This window comes from Adiantum capillus-veneris, chromosome 6 (genome assembly GCF_014529385.1).
Source record: "Adiantum capillus-veneris isolate H3 chromosome 6, ASM1452938v2, whole genome shotgun sequence".
NCBI lineage: Eukaryota > Viridiplantae > Streptophyta > Polypodiopsida > Polypodiales > Pteridaceae > Adiantum > Adiantum capillus-veneris.
In genome coordinates this window covers 64,713,199-64,729,617 of record NC_140936.1, presented here as the reverse complement: position 1 = coordinate 64,729,617, position 16,419 = coordinate 64,713,199, and the positions used below count along the sequence as shown (strand labels likewise).

The 16,419-nt window shown below is 41.1% G+C and overlaps 1 protein-coding gene across 2 annotated transcripts; it reads left to right on the top strand.

Moving 5' to 3' along the window:
- Positions 1-3,868: 3,868 nt before the first annotated feature.
- On the top strand, positions 3,869-7,879 carry MLS (malate synthase). 2 transcript variants are annotated; one of them, XM_086514359.1, is made up of 6 exons: positions 3,869-4,339; positions 5,168-5,490; positions 5,599-5,929; positions 6,037-6,434; positions 7,080-7,322; positions 7,741-7,879. In XM_086514359.1, exons 1-6 carry the CDS (start codon positions 3,944-3,946, stop codon positions 7,829-7,831), a joined length of 1,782 nt encoding a protein of 593 aa, XP_086370485.1. In that variant the 5' UTR covers positions 3,869-3,943; the 3' UTR covers positions 7,832-7,879. The 2 variants fall into 2 exon arrangements, with proteins under 2 accessions (XP_086370485.1, XP_086370484.1); XM_086514358.1 differs by lacking the exon at positions 7,741-7,879 and having other exon boundaries at positions 3,873-4,339; positions 7,080-7,425.
- Positions 7,880-16,419: the final 8,540 nt, after the last annotated feature.

Here is a 16,419-nt window from a genome sequence, read left to right as displayed (position 1 = left end):
AAACACTTAGCAAACACAACATTAATTATCCTCGTTCTCAGACCCAAGACCTCACACACCTTCGAAGATGGTGAGAGCTAGCAAGGTATGAGAGTAGATTGAGAGGAAGAAGGAGTATCTTACGAGAAAGATGTACATCTCCTCACATAATCACTCATATTAGCATAGCTTAGCTTAGTAATTAGCATGGTAGAGGAGATGAGCATGCATTGAAGCTTGGCTCTTGGTTGGATTTGCATCCACACGCCAAGAGTGTGTCAATGTAGGCTTCTATCTCACAAGCTTGGAGTAGGTGATGAGCTCTCCATTAAAGCTAGGGAAGAGATAGTCTTCTCTTTTCTTCACACATAGACTGTGTGTGAGTTTGTGTGATAATGCCTTGCAAAAATCAGCCCCCTCTCTCTCTCTTGGGTGAGCCCTCTTGCTATTTGCTCTTCCTCTACCCTCATTGGGCCTCCCCAAGTCAAGCCAATGATTATTAAGCAGCATAAGTGATAGCCTTCTGACATGTGTCCCCCTTTCCCCTTTTGTGAGAGCTTGAGGTAATTAAATAATTCAACTAAACTCTCATTGGACCCCTTTGTCTCCTGGCCAATAGGAATCAGGCAAGCCATTGGGCTGCTGAATGCTCATTGGACCCCTTGGGAGACTGTCCAATAGTCATCTAGGAGACTTAATTCTCATTGGTTCTTTTATTAAGTGTTTTTAAATTAATTAAACTAGATTTACTCTAGCCTAATTCTCATTGGTCCACCTCCAAGGCGATCCAATAGGAATTGGGGCACACCTTGTGGGCATCTGGCCTAGGGAGCTGACATGTGTCCCTCATTCCCTTTGTGTAAAGGGAGCTTGTGTGTGTGTGTGTGTGTGTGTGTGGCTTTCTCTCTCATCCCCTACATGCTAGCTCGCCCCCTCCTATGTAGGGATGTACAAAGACTTTTTTGGTCACACACAAAGCATCCAATTCCCTTAAGGTTGACCTTTGGACACAACCTTTGAATTTTGGAAGTCTTAATGGGCTAAACCTTAGGGTCTTTTTAGCCCATTGTTGCACATGGCTCTTTTGCAGATGCCCCCCCCTTTGGATCCCTATTTTCCCGCCTTTGGATCCCTACTGTGGCCGGTCTGCTACCTTAACCAATATTCTAGCTTTTTCTCCCATTGCACTTCCCCACATTAAATGATCAGTTTAATATGAGAAAATCATTTAGGAGAATTAGATATTGATTATTATGACATTACGTCTCTCTTGAAATCATAGTCGTCCTCGACTATGGTGTAGAGAAGATAAAGCATATTCATGAGTCCTTTTCTTAGCGGGTAGATGATCCCTATGTTACCCTCTAAGAAAAGGACTGATGAATATGCTTTATCTTCTCTACACCATAGTCGAGCACGACTATGATTTCAAGAGAGAGGTAATGTCATAATAATCAATATCTAATTCTCCTAAATGATTTTCTCATATTAAACTGATCATTTAATGTGGGGAAGTGCCAGGGGAGAAAAAGCTAGAATATTGGTTAAGCTAGCAGATCGACGACAATAGGGATCCAAAGGAGGGAAAATAGGGATCCAAAGGGGGGGGCCATCTGCAAAAGAGCCATGTGCAACAATGGGCTAAAAAGACCCTAAGGTTCAGCCCATTAAGACTTCCAAAATGCTAAGGTTCCAAAATTCAAAGGTTGTGTCCAAAGGTCAACCTTAAGGGAATTGGATGCTTTGTGTGTGACCAAAAAAGTCTTTGTACATCCCTACATAGGAGGGGGCGAGCTAGCATGTAGGGGATGAGAGAGAAAGCCACACACACACACACACACACACAAGCTCCCTTTACACAAAGGGAATGAGGGACACATGTCAGCTCCCTAGGCCAGATGCCCACAAGGTGTGCCCCAATTCCTATTGGATCGCCTTGGAGGTGGACCAATGAGAATTAGGCTAGAGTAAATCTAGTTTAATTAATTTAAAAACACTTAATAAAAGAACCAATGAGAATTAAGTCTCCTAGATGACTATTGGACAGTCTCCCAAGGGGTCCAATGAGCATTCAGCAGCCCAATGGCTTGCCTGATTCCTATTGGCCAGGAGACAAAGGGGTCCAATGAGAGTTTAGTTGAATTATTTAATTACCTCAAGCTCTCACAAAAGGGGAAAGGGGGACACATGTCAGAAGGCTATCACTTATGCTGCTTAATAATCATTGGCTTGACTTGGGGAGGCCCAATGAGGGTAGAGGAAGAGCAAATAGCAAGAGGGCTCACCCAAGAGAGAGAGAGGGGGCTGATTTTTGCAAGGCATTATCACACAAACTCACACACAGTCTATGTGTGAAGAAAAGAGAAGACTATCTCTTCCCTAGCTTTAATGGAGAGCTCATCACCTACTCCAAGCTTGTGAGATAGAAGCCTACATTGACACACTCTTGGCGTGTGGATGCAAATCCAACCAAGAGCCAAGCTTCAATGCATGCTCATCTCCTCTACCATGCTAATTACTAAGCTAAGCTATGCTAATATGAGTGATTATGTGAGGAGATGTACATCTTTCTCGTAAGATACTCCTTCTTCCTCTCAATCTACTCTCATACCTTGCTAGCTCTCACCATCTTCGAAGGTGTGTGAGGTCTTGGGTTTGAGAACGAGGATAATTAATGTTGTGTTTGCTAAGTGTTTTGCTTAGTGCATGAAGCTTTCCTCTTCATTGCACTAACTAGTCTTAAAGGAACACAAAGAATTGTATTGTACAATGTCTCTCTTGATGGGAGAAACCATAATACAAAGCCTTTTGGAGGGGGGACCGGCTCCATGCAAATCCGGTCCTCAATTGTTGTCAATAGCTTAATTTCTCTCTCTTTTGAAAGTATTGTTGATGCTATCTAACTAGGTGTTATGCTTTTTGTTGCTCTCTCCACCCAAGCACTCTTGTAATTCTCATTAGGAATCTATTCTAATGAAATACCCACTATGTTCATGCTAATTTCCGCTACACACAAGTTTTTAGGCCATTAAATGTTACACATAGTGTGGTGACATAATATATTCATGGAATTTTAATGTGCAATTTTATTTGCAAAGAAAAGAAGTCTACGAACACATGTCAAATCAAAATTTCATCTCCGAGTCGCTTGAAAGCTCTCATACGTGGTGAATGCAAGTGACAATTATGCATCTATGAAATTCTCCTTCAAATAATCATGGACGCATGTCACCAACCACAAAATAGCGCACAAAGTAAAACACCAACTTGAGTTGCTTGCCAACCACCGCAACATAACCCATGAACCTAAAGCTGTTGAATTGTGCAATCCAACCGATGAGATTCATTATCATCGTCGCCTTGGGCATGATGTTGTGTAGAATTGCAATTCCATCGTAGATTTATCCAGAAATCTCTACGATGGTGGCTTATGTGGAAGGACACATGATTCATCATTAGCTACGGTTACCTAAGGAGATAGTGTGGTGTGGTCAATCTCATTTGGGTTGCTTTGTATACAAATGACCCCAATGGAGTTAATTGTATAAATCATAGAAACTGTTTAACTGAGATAAGGGAAGGGCCAAAACCTGACGCGTCAAAATATTTATCCTGATAAGCCAATATATAAAGGATAGCCATGCTAGCGATGAAAAAGACTTGCATCATAAGTGATGTCAAAGGGAAGGTGAGAGGAGGCGTATGGGCTGAATATGCTTATTAAGGGAGAAGGCCTGATTAGACTCAAAAATTTTCTCCAAAATGAAGAAAAAAAATGTCGAGGGCCAATCGTAAAATTTTCTTTTCGTAATTTCAATTTCCGAAGAGAATCATTTCGATTTAGCGTCACAGCGTGTCTATTAAAAATGATTAATATTTTTTCATAATAAATAGCGTCGTAGCGTCTGCTATTTGTGTGTGTGCGCGTGTGTGTTTCTCTGTGTACTAGCTCTCTGCCTGCAAGATGATGAACGACCATATGGAGACTTACCACGAGGACGAGGACAAGGGCATGCGCAAAGGCTCCCTGCACTTGCCAGAGGGTGTCCGCATCAGAGGCAGGCTCGCGGCCGGCTACGACAGAATCCTTACTCGCGAAGCCCTTGAGTTCGTCACCGACTTGGAGCGCACCTTCCGATCACGCGTGAAATGGATGCTGGATTTCCGCAAGGAGCAACAGGCCCGTTTCGATGCTGGTGAGGTACCAGCGTTCGACCCCGCCATGGTTGCCATCCGAGAAGGCTCTTGGGTCTGTGATGGTGTGCCTCTGGCTATTGCGGACCGCCGCGTTGAAATCACTGGCCCTGTCGAGCGCAAGATGGTCATCAATGCTCTCAACTCTGGTGCCAAGGTTTTCATGGTGAGCTAGCTCTATAGAAGTATTGCTCATAGATGTGCTTTTCTTGTCCATTGTTTTTTAATTAGAGCTTACAGGCTTTATTTTGGTATCAGAGGCAGTTAACTGCATTCTAGGTCTTGAGTTCAAGCCCCTTTGGGATAGATCTTTGCCTTGAAACTTATAATCTGGATTCTGGAGGGAACTTTGTGACCTGCAAAATTACCTTAGCAAAGTAGTTAGCTGCCTTTTTTCCACGTGACAAAATATTTTATGGGCTCACATAGGCATATTAGATATTAAAGCTTTTTGTGGGAAAAGTGCTGTAAAGTACCAATTTCTTGAAATTTGAATATACAGAAAAGGGCGCAAACTGTAGACTCTTTTCAAGAAAAGGCTTCTCAAAAAAGGACCTTTTCTGAGTTATTTTTATTAAAAATTACTCTTTGCTTTTTATTCTTGGGCTAGAACCAGCAAGAGGAACAGAGATTTTTCTAAGTAGTTTTTTTATTGAAACATTTACCAAAATACCCTCTTAAAATACCCCTTGTTTTTTTTCAATTTCCCAAAATACCCCTGTACTTTCTTTACCTAGATTTATCCAAATTTGAGTGATATTTTGGGAGTCCTAACGATTGCAGGGGTAATTTGGGAATTCGCATAAATTTGAGGGGTATTTGGTAACTTTTTCTATTTATTTAAACTTTTTTTGAGAGGGTGGGAGGCTAAAAACATTAGCTTCTCTGGCAGCATAGATGCTTGTTTGCATGGAAACAAGAAGCTTTTTTTCAAAAAGAGGCAGGCATTTTAAGTTCGGATACCAAGCTATGGTGAGCTCTTGTATTGACACAGGCTGATTTTGAGGATTCCTTGGCTCCCCATTGGGACAATGTTATGAGAGGTCACATCAACTTACGCGATGCTGTGAACAAGACAATTGAGTGGGAGGACAAGGCAAGGAACAAGCTTTATAAGTTGAACAAGAACACTGCTGTACTGTTTGTGCGTCCACGAGGCTGGCATCTCAAGGAGGCTCACATCGAGATTGACGGCGAACCTGCTACAGGCTGCCTCACTGACTTTGGCTTTTACTTTTTCCACAACCATGAGGCTTTCCGCACTACCCATGGCGGTGCGGGCCCCTTCTTCTACCTTCCAAAAATGCAACACTCCAGGTAGTACTACACACACTTCTCTGATACAAGGGGACTTGGAGTAGATGACATTAGAACACAAAAGTGAGTTATCACCATGTGTTAAATCACCTCTCTTTTCGCCTGCAGAGAGGCTGCTGTCTGGAACTCCGTGTTTGATCGAGCGGAGCGCGCACTTGGTGTGCCTCATGGCAGCATCAAAGCAACTGTTCTTATTGAGACGCTCCCAGCTGTTTTTCAAATGAATGAGATTTTGTACGAGCTTCGCTCGCACTCCGCTGGGCTGAATTGTGGACGTTGGGATTACATCTTCAGCTATGTCAAGACATTCCAAGGACATCCAGATAGGTTGCTTCCTGACCGCGTACAAGTGGGAATGGGGCAGCATTTCATGAAATCGTACACGGAGCTCTTAATCCAGACATGTCATCGAAGGGGTGTGCATGCGATGGGTGGCATGGTATGCCTTAAAGCTTTTAAGTTGGGTTTGTTGTGTATAGAAGCTTCATCTCCTTACTGTTAATTCTGTTGCAAATGAACGAGTATGTGCTACTATTAAAATTGCAGGCTGCTCAAATACCTATCCGCGACAATGCCGCTGCTAACGAGGCGGCAATGGCACTCGTGCGTGCAGACAAGCTGCGAGAAGTGACGGCTGGACATGATGGTACCTGGGCAGCACACCCTGGACTGATTTCTCTTGTGATGGATGTGTTCAATGCCAACATGACTAAGGAGAATCAGATCGAGTCGAGGAAGAGGGAGGATGTGAGCATAACAGAGGCAGATTTGATCGAAAAGCCTAGGGGGGTACGAACATTGGATGGCCTTCGCCTCAACACTCGAGTTGGTATTCAGTATGTGGAGGCGTGGCTCAACGGCACGGGGTCAGTGCCTCTCTATAACCTTATGGAAGATGCGGCAACTGCAGAAATTAGCAGGGTTCAGAATTGGCAATGGATAAGGTAATTGGTCATGCCCTGTATGAGTAAGGAGGAGTATGCATATGCATGTGTGTGTGTGTGTGTGATCCATATGTGTACACATAGATGCATGTGTGTATATAGGTGTGTGTTTATATACATATATATACAGACATACAAACACATATATATATCCATGTGTGTTTTTATATACACAACACATATATATATCCATGTGTGTTTTTATATACACAACTGGATTCTGCGATGTCTCTGTCTCTCCCCGAGCTTTTCTTTTCACCAAAACATCAACTTCCTGCTTATCAACCCCAATTATGTTATTCGCGGGAACATCTTCATTACCTCATACATACATATACATATAGACACAACAATTGTATTAATGTGCACATACATGCACATATACATGCATGAGTGCATGCACGTGTGAATACAATTGTGCACATACATGCACATATACATGCATGAGTGCATGCACGTGTGTGTGTGCGCGCCGCGCACACACACACACACACACACACACACACACACACAGACATGCACATACCCCCTCGGCCATAACCCTTTCGTGCGATTGGACAGTAAGCAGCAATCGGGTTGACTACATGTAACTTTGAAGAAACATAAGAACTTGCCTGTTGAATTGTATGGGTTTGCTTTTGACAGGTATGGTGCAGTTTTGGATGGGGAGAGTGTACCAATCAAGGTGGACAAGGAGCTGTTTGCGAGAGTGGTGAGCGAGGAGCTGGCAAGGGTGGAAGGCGAGGTTGGAACAGAGCGCTTCAAGAAAGGCCGGTTTGTGGAGGCAGCTCGCATGTTTGCGCGACAGTGTACAGCTGCAAAATTGGACGACTTCCTCACACTGGATGCGTACAGTCGTGTAGTGTCGATTGTTCCAGAAGCTCGCCTGTAAGTTACCTGACATGCTCCTCCTCTCTTTGGCTGCGTTGAGCCTCAGAAGACAGTACTGAGAGTAGTCTTGAGTCGGATAAATCTGAATTATTGCCTCTCTTGTATGGTGTACAATCTCTGTCCGTCTATAAGGTGCCTCCCCCGCCCCTCCCCCCCCCTCTCTCTCAAGTTTGGCCTCGTGAGTCGTCACATAGATCTAGCCTATGAGCTCTGTTTCATTGTGGTGGTTTTGAAAGGAGTGTTCGGGAAAAATCATTTTCACAAACATACAAAAATCCCTCCCAAGACAAATCTGAACCGGAAATTTTACAATACTAGTCAGTAATTTTGCATTGCACTATCTTTCAATGTATTTGAAGTGGAATTTTTTCCTTCTTGCCCTCCTCTCAACCGGCTACTTTGATTTTGCAACCAGCTCAAGGCTAAACGGAGGCACTTTTCCCCAACACTGTCTCCATCCCATGATACAAACCATATCTACAATGTTGGCTGATGTACAATTTTAAATTGACGGCTTGGAGTGAACTAGACTAACACGGGTGGACTAGCGTGAACTCTCTTGTTTTGCAAAGGCTATGTACACTTGGGAAAGCCTAAGCCTAAATCCCAAAAAGCATATGTAATAGTTTCAATTTGAACTAGTACACAACACACGGTTCTATGTGGATATCCTTAGCTTAGACATGCGAACATGCGAACAATACCTACATAGAGGACAATGTGGTCTCGATACCTCTCATACCCACATGATATAGTTTCAATATGCAAAATTCTATTCCGCTTTAAATTGCTCTTTGATGGATTAGGGCTCTCTCTCTCTCTCTAATTTAGGACCCATTACAACTTCACATGGAACATAGAGAATATGTGTAGCACAGACTCCACCTTTCTATCCTCATGTGTAGACTACGATATGTCCTACCACGATATCGATGTAAGACGCATCGACCAATCACCAGGACTTGAGCACCATGACTAACACTTTGAGCAAACACACCATTCATTGGGTGTTTTTTTTTTAACTTTGTAATGGTGACACGTGCCTTGACTCCTATGTAGATAGCAACTTGGGTGTAGTAGAGCAAGCTCGTATCATTTATCTACAAGCAATAGCTTTGGGTAATATTGTAACTTACAGCCAAATCAAAGACTTAGTATAGATAGATATAAAATAGATCCTAATTATTTTACTACAACATTGTTACTTTGCTACATTCAAGTCCTTGAACAAATGAATAACCTCCAGGGTTGTGACTGGACTTCTATAATGGTTGATCTAAAACATAGATGTTGGACTTCTATAATGGTTGATCTAAAACATAGATGTTGGACTTCTATAATGGTTGATCTAAAACATAGGATGTTCTACCATGAGGCTTAAATTCTTTGTAGTATCAAAACATCACAAACATGCATACAATATTTTACCTTGGAAGTGTTGAATATTTTACCTTGGAAGTGTTGGGGTTGTCTTCTTCGTGTGTAAGGCACAAGCATTGGGATCCATCTTCATTCATGCAAAAAAGATAAAGAATATATTCAAAAACACATGAAGTAAAGGAAATTCAAAGGTTGGTGAATGCAACATCACAAACCTATCAGTACTAGTAAATACCTCTTTGCTTCTTTGCAATTATACCTTGTATGAGGCCACACCATATAATTCATTAAAAAATGTTAATAGTGAACACTTTTTAGGTTGGGAGTAGTCAATTGTTTGAGTGGTAATGTCATAAGGTCAATTGCAATAGTTTCTTGTTAAAGAAGTTACTTGGAGAGATGGAGAGAGAGACAGACAGAGAGAGAGAGAGGGAGAGAGAGAGAGAGAGAGAGAGAGAGAGAGAGGATAGGGAGGGAGGGAGAGAGGGTGTGTGACTCAAAAAACATAATGACAACAAACATAACACAATTATAAAGATGCCCTATCAAATCGATCGTTAAATAATGCCTCAAAATGTAATATTTAAAGAAGACAATCAAGAGTCATGAGCAAGTTGGTATCCACTACATACATAAGATAGACCAAAATGGTATCAAATATATCCACTAAGTACATGAGAGAGACTAAAAGTGTAGATCCACAAAGCCTACAAATAAGATACATGAACTTATGGATATGCAAAGGAATTAAATAAGAAAGAAATGAATTAAAAATATAGTGAATGAATTAAAAATATATCCACTACGTACGTGAGAGAGACCAAAAATGTAGATCCACAAAGCCTATAAATGAGATAGATAAACTTATAGATATGCAAATGAATTAAATAAGAAATAAATAGTCGCTCTATCCCTTCTTGCAAGGGGCATCCTACTTTGAACAGGATGAAATATCTCCAATGACATCAAGTCTCTTCGTAAGCCAGTGCATCGCTACCAATGTATTTAATTTCATAAGGTCAATTCCAACATTTCCTTGGAGACGATGCTAAAAGTGTATGTTCTCTCATCTCCATGTCTCCTAACACTTGTTGAGTGAACATCCTCAACCACAACCTTGATGGTAGAAGAGGATCTCACACGAGACATTGCCACATACAATTAACCATGGATGAAAACATCCAAGCACTTCCAATGTTTGACCTTGCACCTTGTTGATTGTCATTCCAAAAGCACATCTTAGGGGAAATGATAGTGTTTCAATGAAAAGGGGAGGCCTACTCCAACTCCCATGAGAAAATCATTCCTTGGGATGAACACTTCATTCCTTCATGAGACCTATGCTTCAATCACTTTGCTATGGAATTGCTTGCAAATCAAATGTGTGTCATTACGAAGACCACTTCTCGAACCGAATTGTGGAGCAATATATCTAGATCATTGTGTTTCAACAACAAAACATGTGGTGGAAAACCTCTCCCAAGATCTAAACTAGTTAATTCGCTTGTGAATAAAATGCTATCACAATCTGATCCACACTAAGTTTGCACTGACATATTCCTTATAAATACCAAGAAATTGTTGCAATACCAAATTGTTTATAGCATCCACCTCCTTGTGTGTGGTGCCAAAATTGCTCTATCCTTGAAGAAGCTTGCATGGCAAAAGAGTGTTTCAAGGTCTCCATATATGTAAGCAATAATTTCTTGCAAACTATTTTGTAGTAGTATCATGCAGGCTAAAACAATTAACCACTCACATCTTCTTTGTTAGATGCAATATTTCTGTATTTCTCCAAATGTATAAGTGGCACAAATACACATCAACAACGCTTGTCCACCCTCCTCTACGTACAACGGATAAGGTCTAGCTAAAATCACCAGCAAGAAGGAAAATCTTTCCACCAAACAATATGTTATTCTGTATGACATCTCTTAGTGTCTTATCAAGAGCCTCAAAAGTGTATCTGTGAGTCATGAGAGCTTCATCCCATATGATCAATAACGTCATTTGTAATAGCTCAATAATCAAGATGCACTACTAGGACGCTTTGTCACTAGGGACGCTTTTTTGTGTCGCATAAGTGACAAAAACAATGTCGCTATAGAATCGTCGTATAAGCGACGCTTAAAGTGACACAAAAGCATCGTATAAGCAATAGAAAATGACGTCGCTCAATCCATTATTGCTTAAGCGACATAAATAATAACTGTTTTTGGAAGTCGTTTAAGCGACGTACTGTTCAATACGTCACTTAAGCATCACTATTTTGTTTTGCTTTATTTTAGCACTTATTTTTCGGGCTCTTGGGAGCCCACGACCATATATTACTTGCTTAATTACCAAAGCGCTCTCTCTCTCTCTCTCTCTCTCTCACACACACACACACACACACACACACACACACACACACACACACACACACACACACACACATACACAAGGCTCTCGTCGGATAGATCTTTAAGGTATCTTGGGCTAGTTTCCTACGACGTTAAAATTCTCTTCTTCTTCTTCTTCTTCTTCTATGTGTGTGTGTATTGGGGATACCATCGTTGCGTAGCTCCAATGACCAAAAAAATTATCAATCCGGAGGGATAAGCTACCCAGCTAGGGCATGGAAACACTCACACGATTAGTAAACTAATCATGGCAACACGAATGGTGACTCTATGAGGCGAGCTTCTCGGCATATGGAGTAGCTAAGCCACAATGATGGGAAATCTTCACATCCACTTCCCTTCATCTCCAATCAACCCAATCATACACACTAACGATTGCAAGACGCACACAACACTAATCCTATCATGCAACACACTAATCACAAGCAGACACACATAGATCTACTGACCACCACATTCCAATCAAACCTACATGCACACACAAGCAAAAGAGGGCAATCACACAAGATTAGAGAGGGATTAATCACTAATTAGTTACGATCTAGCTAATCAAAGCATCATTAGCAATCACAAGAAGCATGAGAGAGGCATAGTAAAAGAGAATCAAGCATTGATTAGTGTTAATCAAAACTCACGAGCAAGGAGAAGCTCAAGGACTCCATAGCCACATACCTCAAGAGCTCTCACCAAAGAATGCTCTCAACAAATGAGCTTGAGAACCCTAATTTATTTTACACACTGCCTTATATACCTACGGTAAAAATATGCAATGTCCGTGTGTCCAAGGTCTTTAGGGCTCCACCACTTACTGAATTTGCAACCTAAGCACACAAACTGATCTGTTCTTTACAGCTTGGAACTCCCATTGAGCCCGTCACACATTAAAAATATTACAATGGCTTGAAATAAATTGGGAATTTACAATACATGACCATTTTGAAAAATGTAAAAAATGTGTAACTCTAGTCTTAACTGGTTCGTTCAATCTGCTACAGCATCTTCATTGGTCCGAATATGTCTGATGTGAGCGATGTTGTCGCATTAGTTCATTGTAACAACATAATGATGAGGCTGCTATTTCTTCATGAAAAGTATGTACAAGAGAAGTAGAATGGTGAGGTTCTAACACCTGGATGACCAAAGGAAAAAAACCCAGTGGAAAAAAAGTGTCTTTGGGATACGCGCATTATTGGAGTATTTGTTAGCATGGAACATATTAATAAAGTACTCAAGGGATTATTTGCTGATAGATATGGAATTAAAAAGGCAGCAAATATGAGAGGGTAGCATGGTGGAACATTGGTTTGCTTGTTGTAGTCCACTCAAGGTACATAGGTGGAAGCAAAAAAGAGTGTCTAATGCATATTTCCAATGCTGGGATATCCTATATGTAGACATTGAAATACATGGGAAACAATATGCTGTGCAAAAAAGATTTTGAAGGGTTCTTCAGAAAGATGGTGTAGCTATAAAAGGATATGACATGGCTTTGCAAGCTGGCACCCCTTTAAGAATGGTTTTCGTTGTCGAGGATATGTGCTCTCATCTTCTGGTGCACTATGCGCAATGAGTGTTGGACTCTACGACACTCCATCAATTCTAAGTTAATGGACTTCGACTCTTATGCTCATGTCATCCACCATGAGCGACATGACTTAGATATACTAAACTCTTCCAGCTTGAGCGTAAGCCTAATAAATACAACTCTTAGCACATAGTTTATTATGACTTGAAGCCTTGGGACTAATGCTTTGCTCATTTTATGGCTCAACAGCCCCCAACTCTGACTATGCCAAAGAGTGTTTTTTGCACCTTGGTGACTTGAGTTTTTATATTCTTGTGCTTACTACAAACATTTCTTGAGGTAAAAGTAAGCTTGAATCCTCAAAAAGAGGATTAGTAAAGAACCAAGTTGGCATTGAAGGTTTCTTTTGCCATACCTGTTTTATCATCTTTGAATCTGCATTCACATTGGTTGAGTTGTCCTTCTTTGACTGTGAAGACTCCATTATCTATTTGATTCTCCAATTGGACCTGTTGTAAGAAGTCTTTGATGTTGTCGTAGGCCTCTGTTGATCGTTAACATTTGACTTTTGACTCGAAGCATTGGAAGTCTTAGGAATCCAAATCTCTTGAGGACCTTTGTAGCTCCTTTGTTGACTTTGCTTCGCTCTAGGTCTTGTTGAACTCTTGAGATCTTCATGCAGGTCTAGTGTAGTCGTAGTTGGCTTATGGTTGACTGGTAGCCAAATCTTTATATAACCTGTGTAAAATCCTTGTCCAAGAGGAAGATTCTTTGAGATCCGTCTTTGTTCTTTATCCTCTTGTGAGTTGTGGTAGACTTTATCATCTTTCGATGTTGTTCTATTATATACCTGCTGGTTAGATATCCTAGGATATTGTCGAGGTTGATACCTTGTGGGCCTTCTTTCTTGGGAGGGACTTGACGTTACTTCATGCTCTTACCTGAGGTTTTGGTATCCATATGTGTCTATTACCTTTGTTTTCTTTAAGTTCCATTGTGATGCTATCCATCCCATGTGTTTGTCTTTCTGTGTTGATTTCCCGTCCTTAATCCAAACCGAATCATTGACTTTGACTAAACTGCTCGGAACAAACACTTGCTTGACTTTCCTTTTCTTTCTTGAGTACTTTGGCTGAAATATCTTTGCTTTTCTGAGTGGCTCCTTTGAGGGTTCAGTTGGGTCAGTAATTGACTTGAAGTTTTGAAAGCTTGACTTTCTTGAAGAAGCTGATCCATGAGGGTTCTTTAATGTAGAGGCATATGCTGTCACACCTTCTTTGCTAATCGGTGGAAGTTCCACTTTAGCTTTACCTTTGTATGAAAGATTTGTCTTTGATTCCTGTGACTTTTGCAACTTTGAATCTAGCATTAATGGTATCTGTATTTGTTGCTTGCTACCTCTTGCAAAAGAGAGTATTAGCATTTTATCTTCTTTGTAGGCCTTGTGTTGGTCTAAACCATTGATATCCAATGATGACATCTGCAAGTATTTCCTTTGAAGGATTCATCTGAAACTTCACATGATCTTAATGATTTTGGATGCTAAGGGTAGCAACCATTTCTTCTTGACTTGTAGCCTTACCCATGATTTCTCTATTATCTGGCTTGCCCGGAGTAAGAATACTTTGGATGTTGTTTGCAACCATATTGCACTTTGCTTCTTTATCCAGTAGAGCATTGCATCCGACACTTGCTCCTTTTGTACTGCTAAGAACTATAGCTATTCTGATTGTTGGCTCTATTGAAGATCTCTGTCCCGTTTTTGCCATGGTCTCAACTTGATCTAATTGTGTCTCTATGGAGGGTGGCTTGAGACTCTGTTGCTTGAGAGTTTTTCTTCATTCTCACCAACAATGTTGCACTTGATCGTCTCAGGATTCGTGTCCGAATTGACTGCTTTTGCTGTGACAGTGTCCTTTGGTTGAGCTTTATCTGCATTTTCTTTGCTTTGAACACTTGCTTCCATTGATGCCGACTCGTATGGCTGTGATACTGTACTTTTTGTTTGCAATTGATGAGCATTATCCGCCTGCATTTGGGTAACTCTTGATCTTAATAGATCCACTATAATTTCTGACAAAATCTGTCTCTTTGGAGGAGATTTTGGTGGTGACCTTTGTGTAGCTTTTTGGACTTTAGCTTCTATTGAAAATTTGACTTTTTTGTCACTTGTTTTGGCAGCTTGAGGCTTTGCATAATCTTCAGATAGTCTTTGAATTCAGTCGGGCCATCTGTATGGGTTTGTACAAGGTCATGGTCTTGCTGATATTCGTTACCATGTGCATCTTGATATTCATATGTGACCTTGGTTACATGTAATTGTTTGAACACTATTGGATTTGTCGGCTTTTGACTCTGACTTGTGGAGATCAGCTGAAACTTTTGTCCTTGATGATCTTCATATAAGCATTTATCTGTAGACTCTGATGGAATCTGGGTCAATTGGAAACTTCCACAACCATATGATCTTTCAATAGTTTCTGCCTTGAAGGGGTCTGTCGACTAGAGGCTCTAGGGCTTCTGACTGGTGTAGCATTTTTTGGTAATAGAGCTGAGCTTGATGGACTTGCAACTCCCCTCTTCCTAGGGTGATCACTATAGGGTAGAAGCATGTTAACGTGTCACTGAATATGTTGTCCCGGATAGTGCTAGTTACTTGTGCTTGTTAGCATATACTAAAAACGAATGGGCAAGTCCTCTGAATTTCAAATGTTCCATAAAAAAATTATTTTCCCTCCTCATGTGCTTCTGTTTTCAGTTTACTGAAGACGACATGGGGAGTATCTCTTTCTCTCTCTCTCTCTCTCTCTCAGACTAGCAGGCGGTTTGCTGAGTCTTGCTCTCTCTCTCTCTCTCTCTCTCTCTCTCTCTCTCTCTCTCTCTCTCTCTCTCTCTCGTTCGTTCGTTCCTTGCACCGAGAATCCTGCCTCAGAGATTAGTTGTCAAAGCTAAGCTCTTTCTCTCGTTCTGACACATACCTACAAAAATGGAGAACCAACAGCCAACATTATTGCCACTAGCTCCAATGTTGGAAATGGAGCCGTACTGTAATCTGATGGTAAGCAAATCTTATGTGTAGCCCACCCACTCCAAATGAAGTCATTGGTTTTTTTGGTCACATCTATAGTTTTGTGAGGGCATTTGTTCATAGTATGTGTGTATTACCACATCAACTGTTGACAACTATATATTTAAGTGATTTTAAGTAAGTAACATATTATGCACGTCTACAGTTCTCAGGAAAAAGCAGAAGAGAGCCACTACAGATAATGAATTACAACTCCCAAGATCCAGCTCTTTCTGTAATTAGGGAATATGAGAGAGTAAGAAAGAGGAAACAACGGGAGCAGAAACAAATGAAATTTGAGCGACAACATCATGCCCTCAACGATGAGGAGAAAAAGAAAATCTCCTCCGAGATTGTGAGAGCTTTCAAGAGTAGGACTGAAGATTTTAGTACATAAGCAAAGTGGGAAATCTGGAATCTTGTTGCTCAGCATCCGCATGTTCAGGCGATCCATGATGAGTCTTTCCAGGAGGAGGCTGCTGTACAGACCGCAATTGTCTCCAATGTCTGCAGCACACTGGCTACCGTCAAGCAGCCAGGTTTCAATGAGGAGTTGTTTTTGAAGAATGCAGCATTGCAGATGATTTTGAATTCAAAGGAAAACATGCATATTGCAAAAATTTGGTCCTAAATGTCAATCTTTGCACCTTGCACAAGGCGAGATCACGACATGCGAAGCCCGATGTTGATGGTCGATTGTTTTCATTGGTTGCATGTCAC

What these genes read in the sequence shown, in the direction of transcription:
- MLS (XM_086514359.1), top strand. Translation starts at nt 3,944, where the DNA reads ATGATGAACGACCATATGGAGACTTACCACGAGGACGAGGACAAGGGC. An exon ending in CTGGTGCCAAGGTTTTCATG is followed by an intron (nt 4,340 to 5,167) that starts GTGAGCTAGCTC and finishes GTATTGACACAG; the next exon opens with GCTGATTTTGAGGATTCCTT. An exon ending in CAGAATTGGCAATGGATAAG is followed by an intron (nt 6,435 to 7,079) that starts GTAATTGGTCAT and finishes TGCTTTTGACAG; the next exon opens with GTATGGTGCAGTTTTGGATG.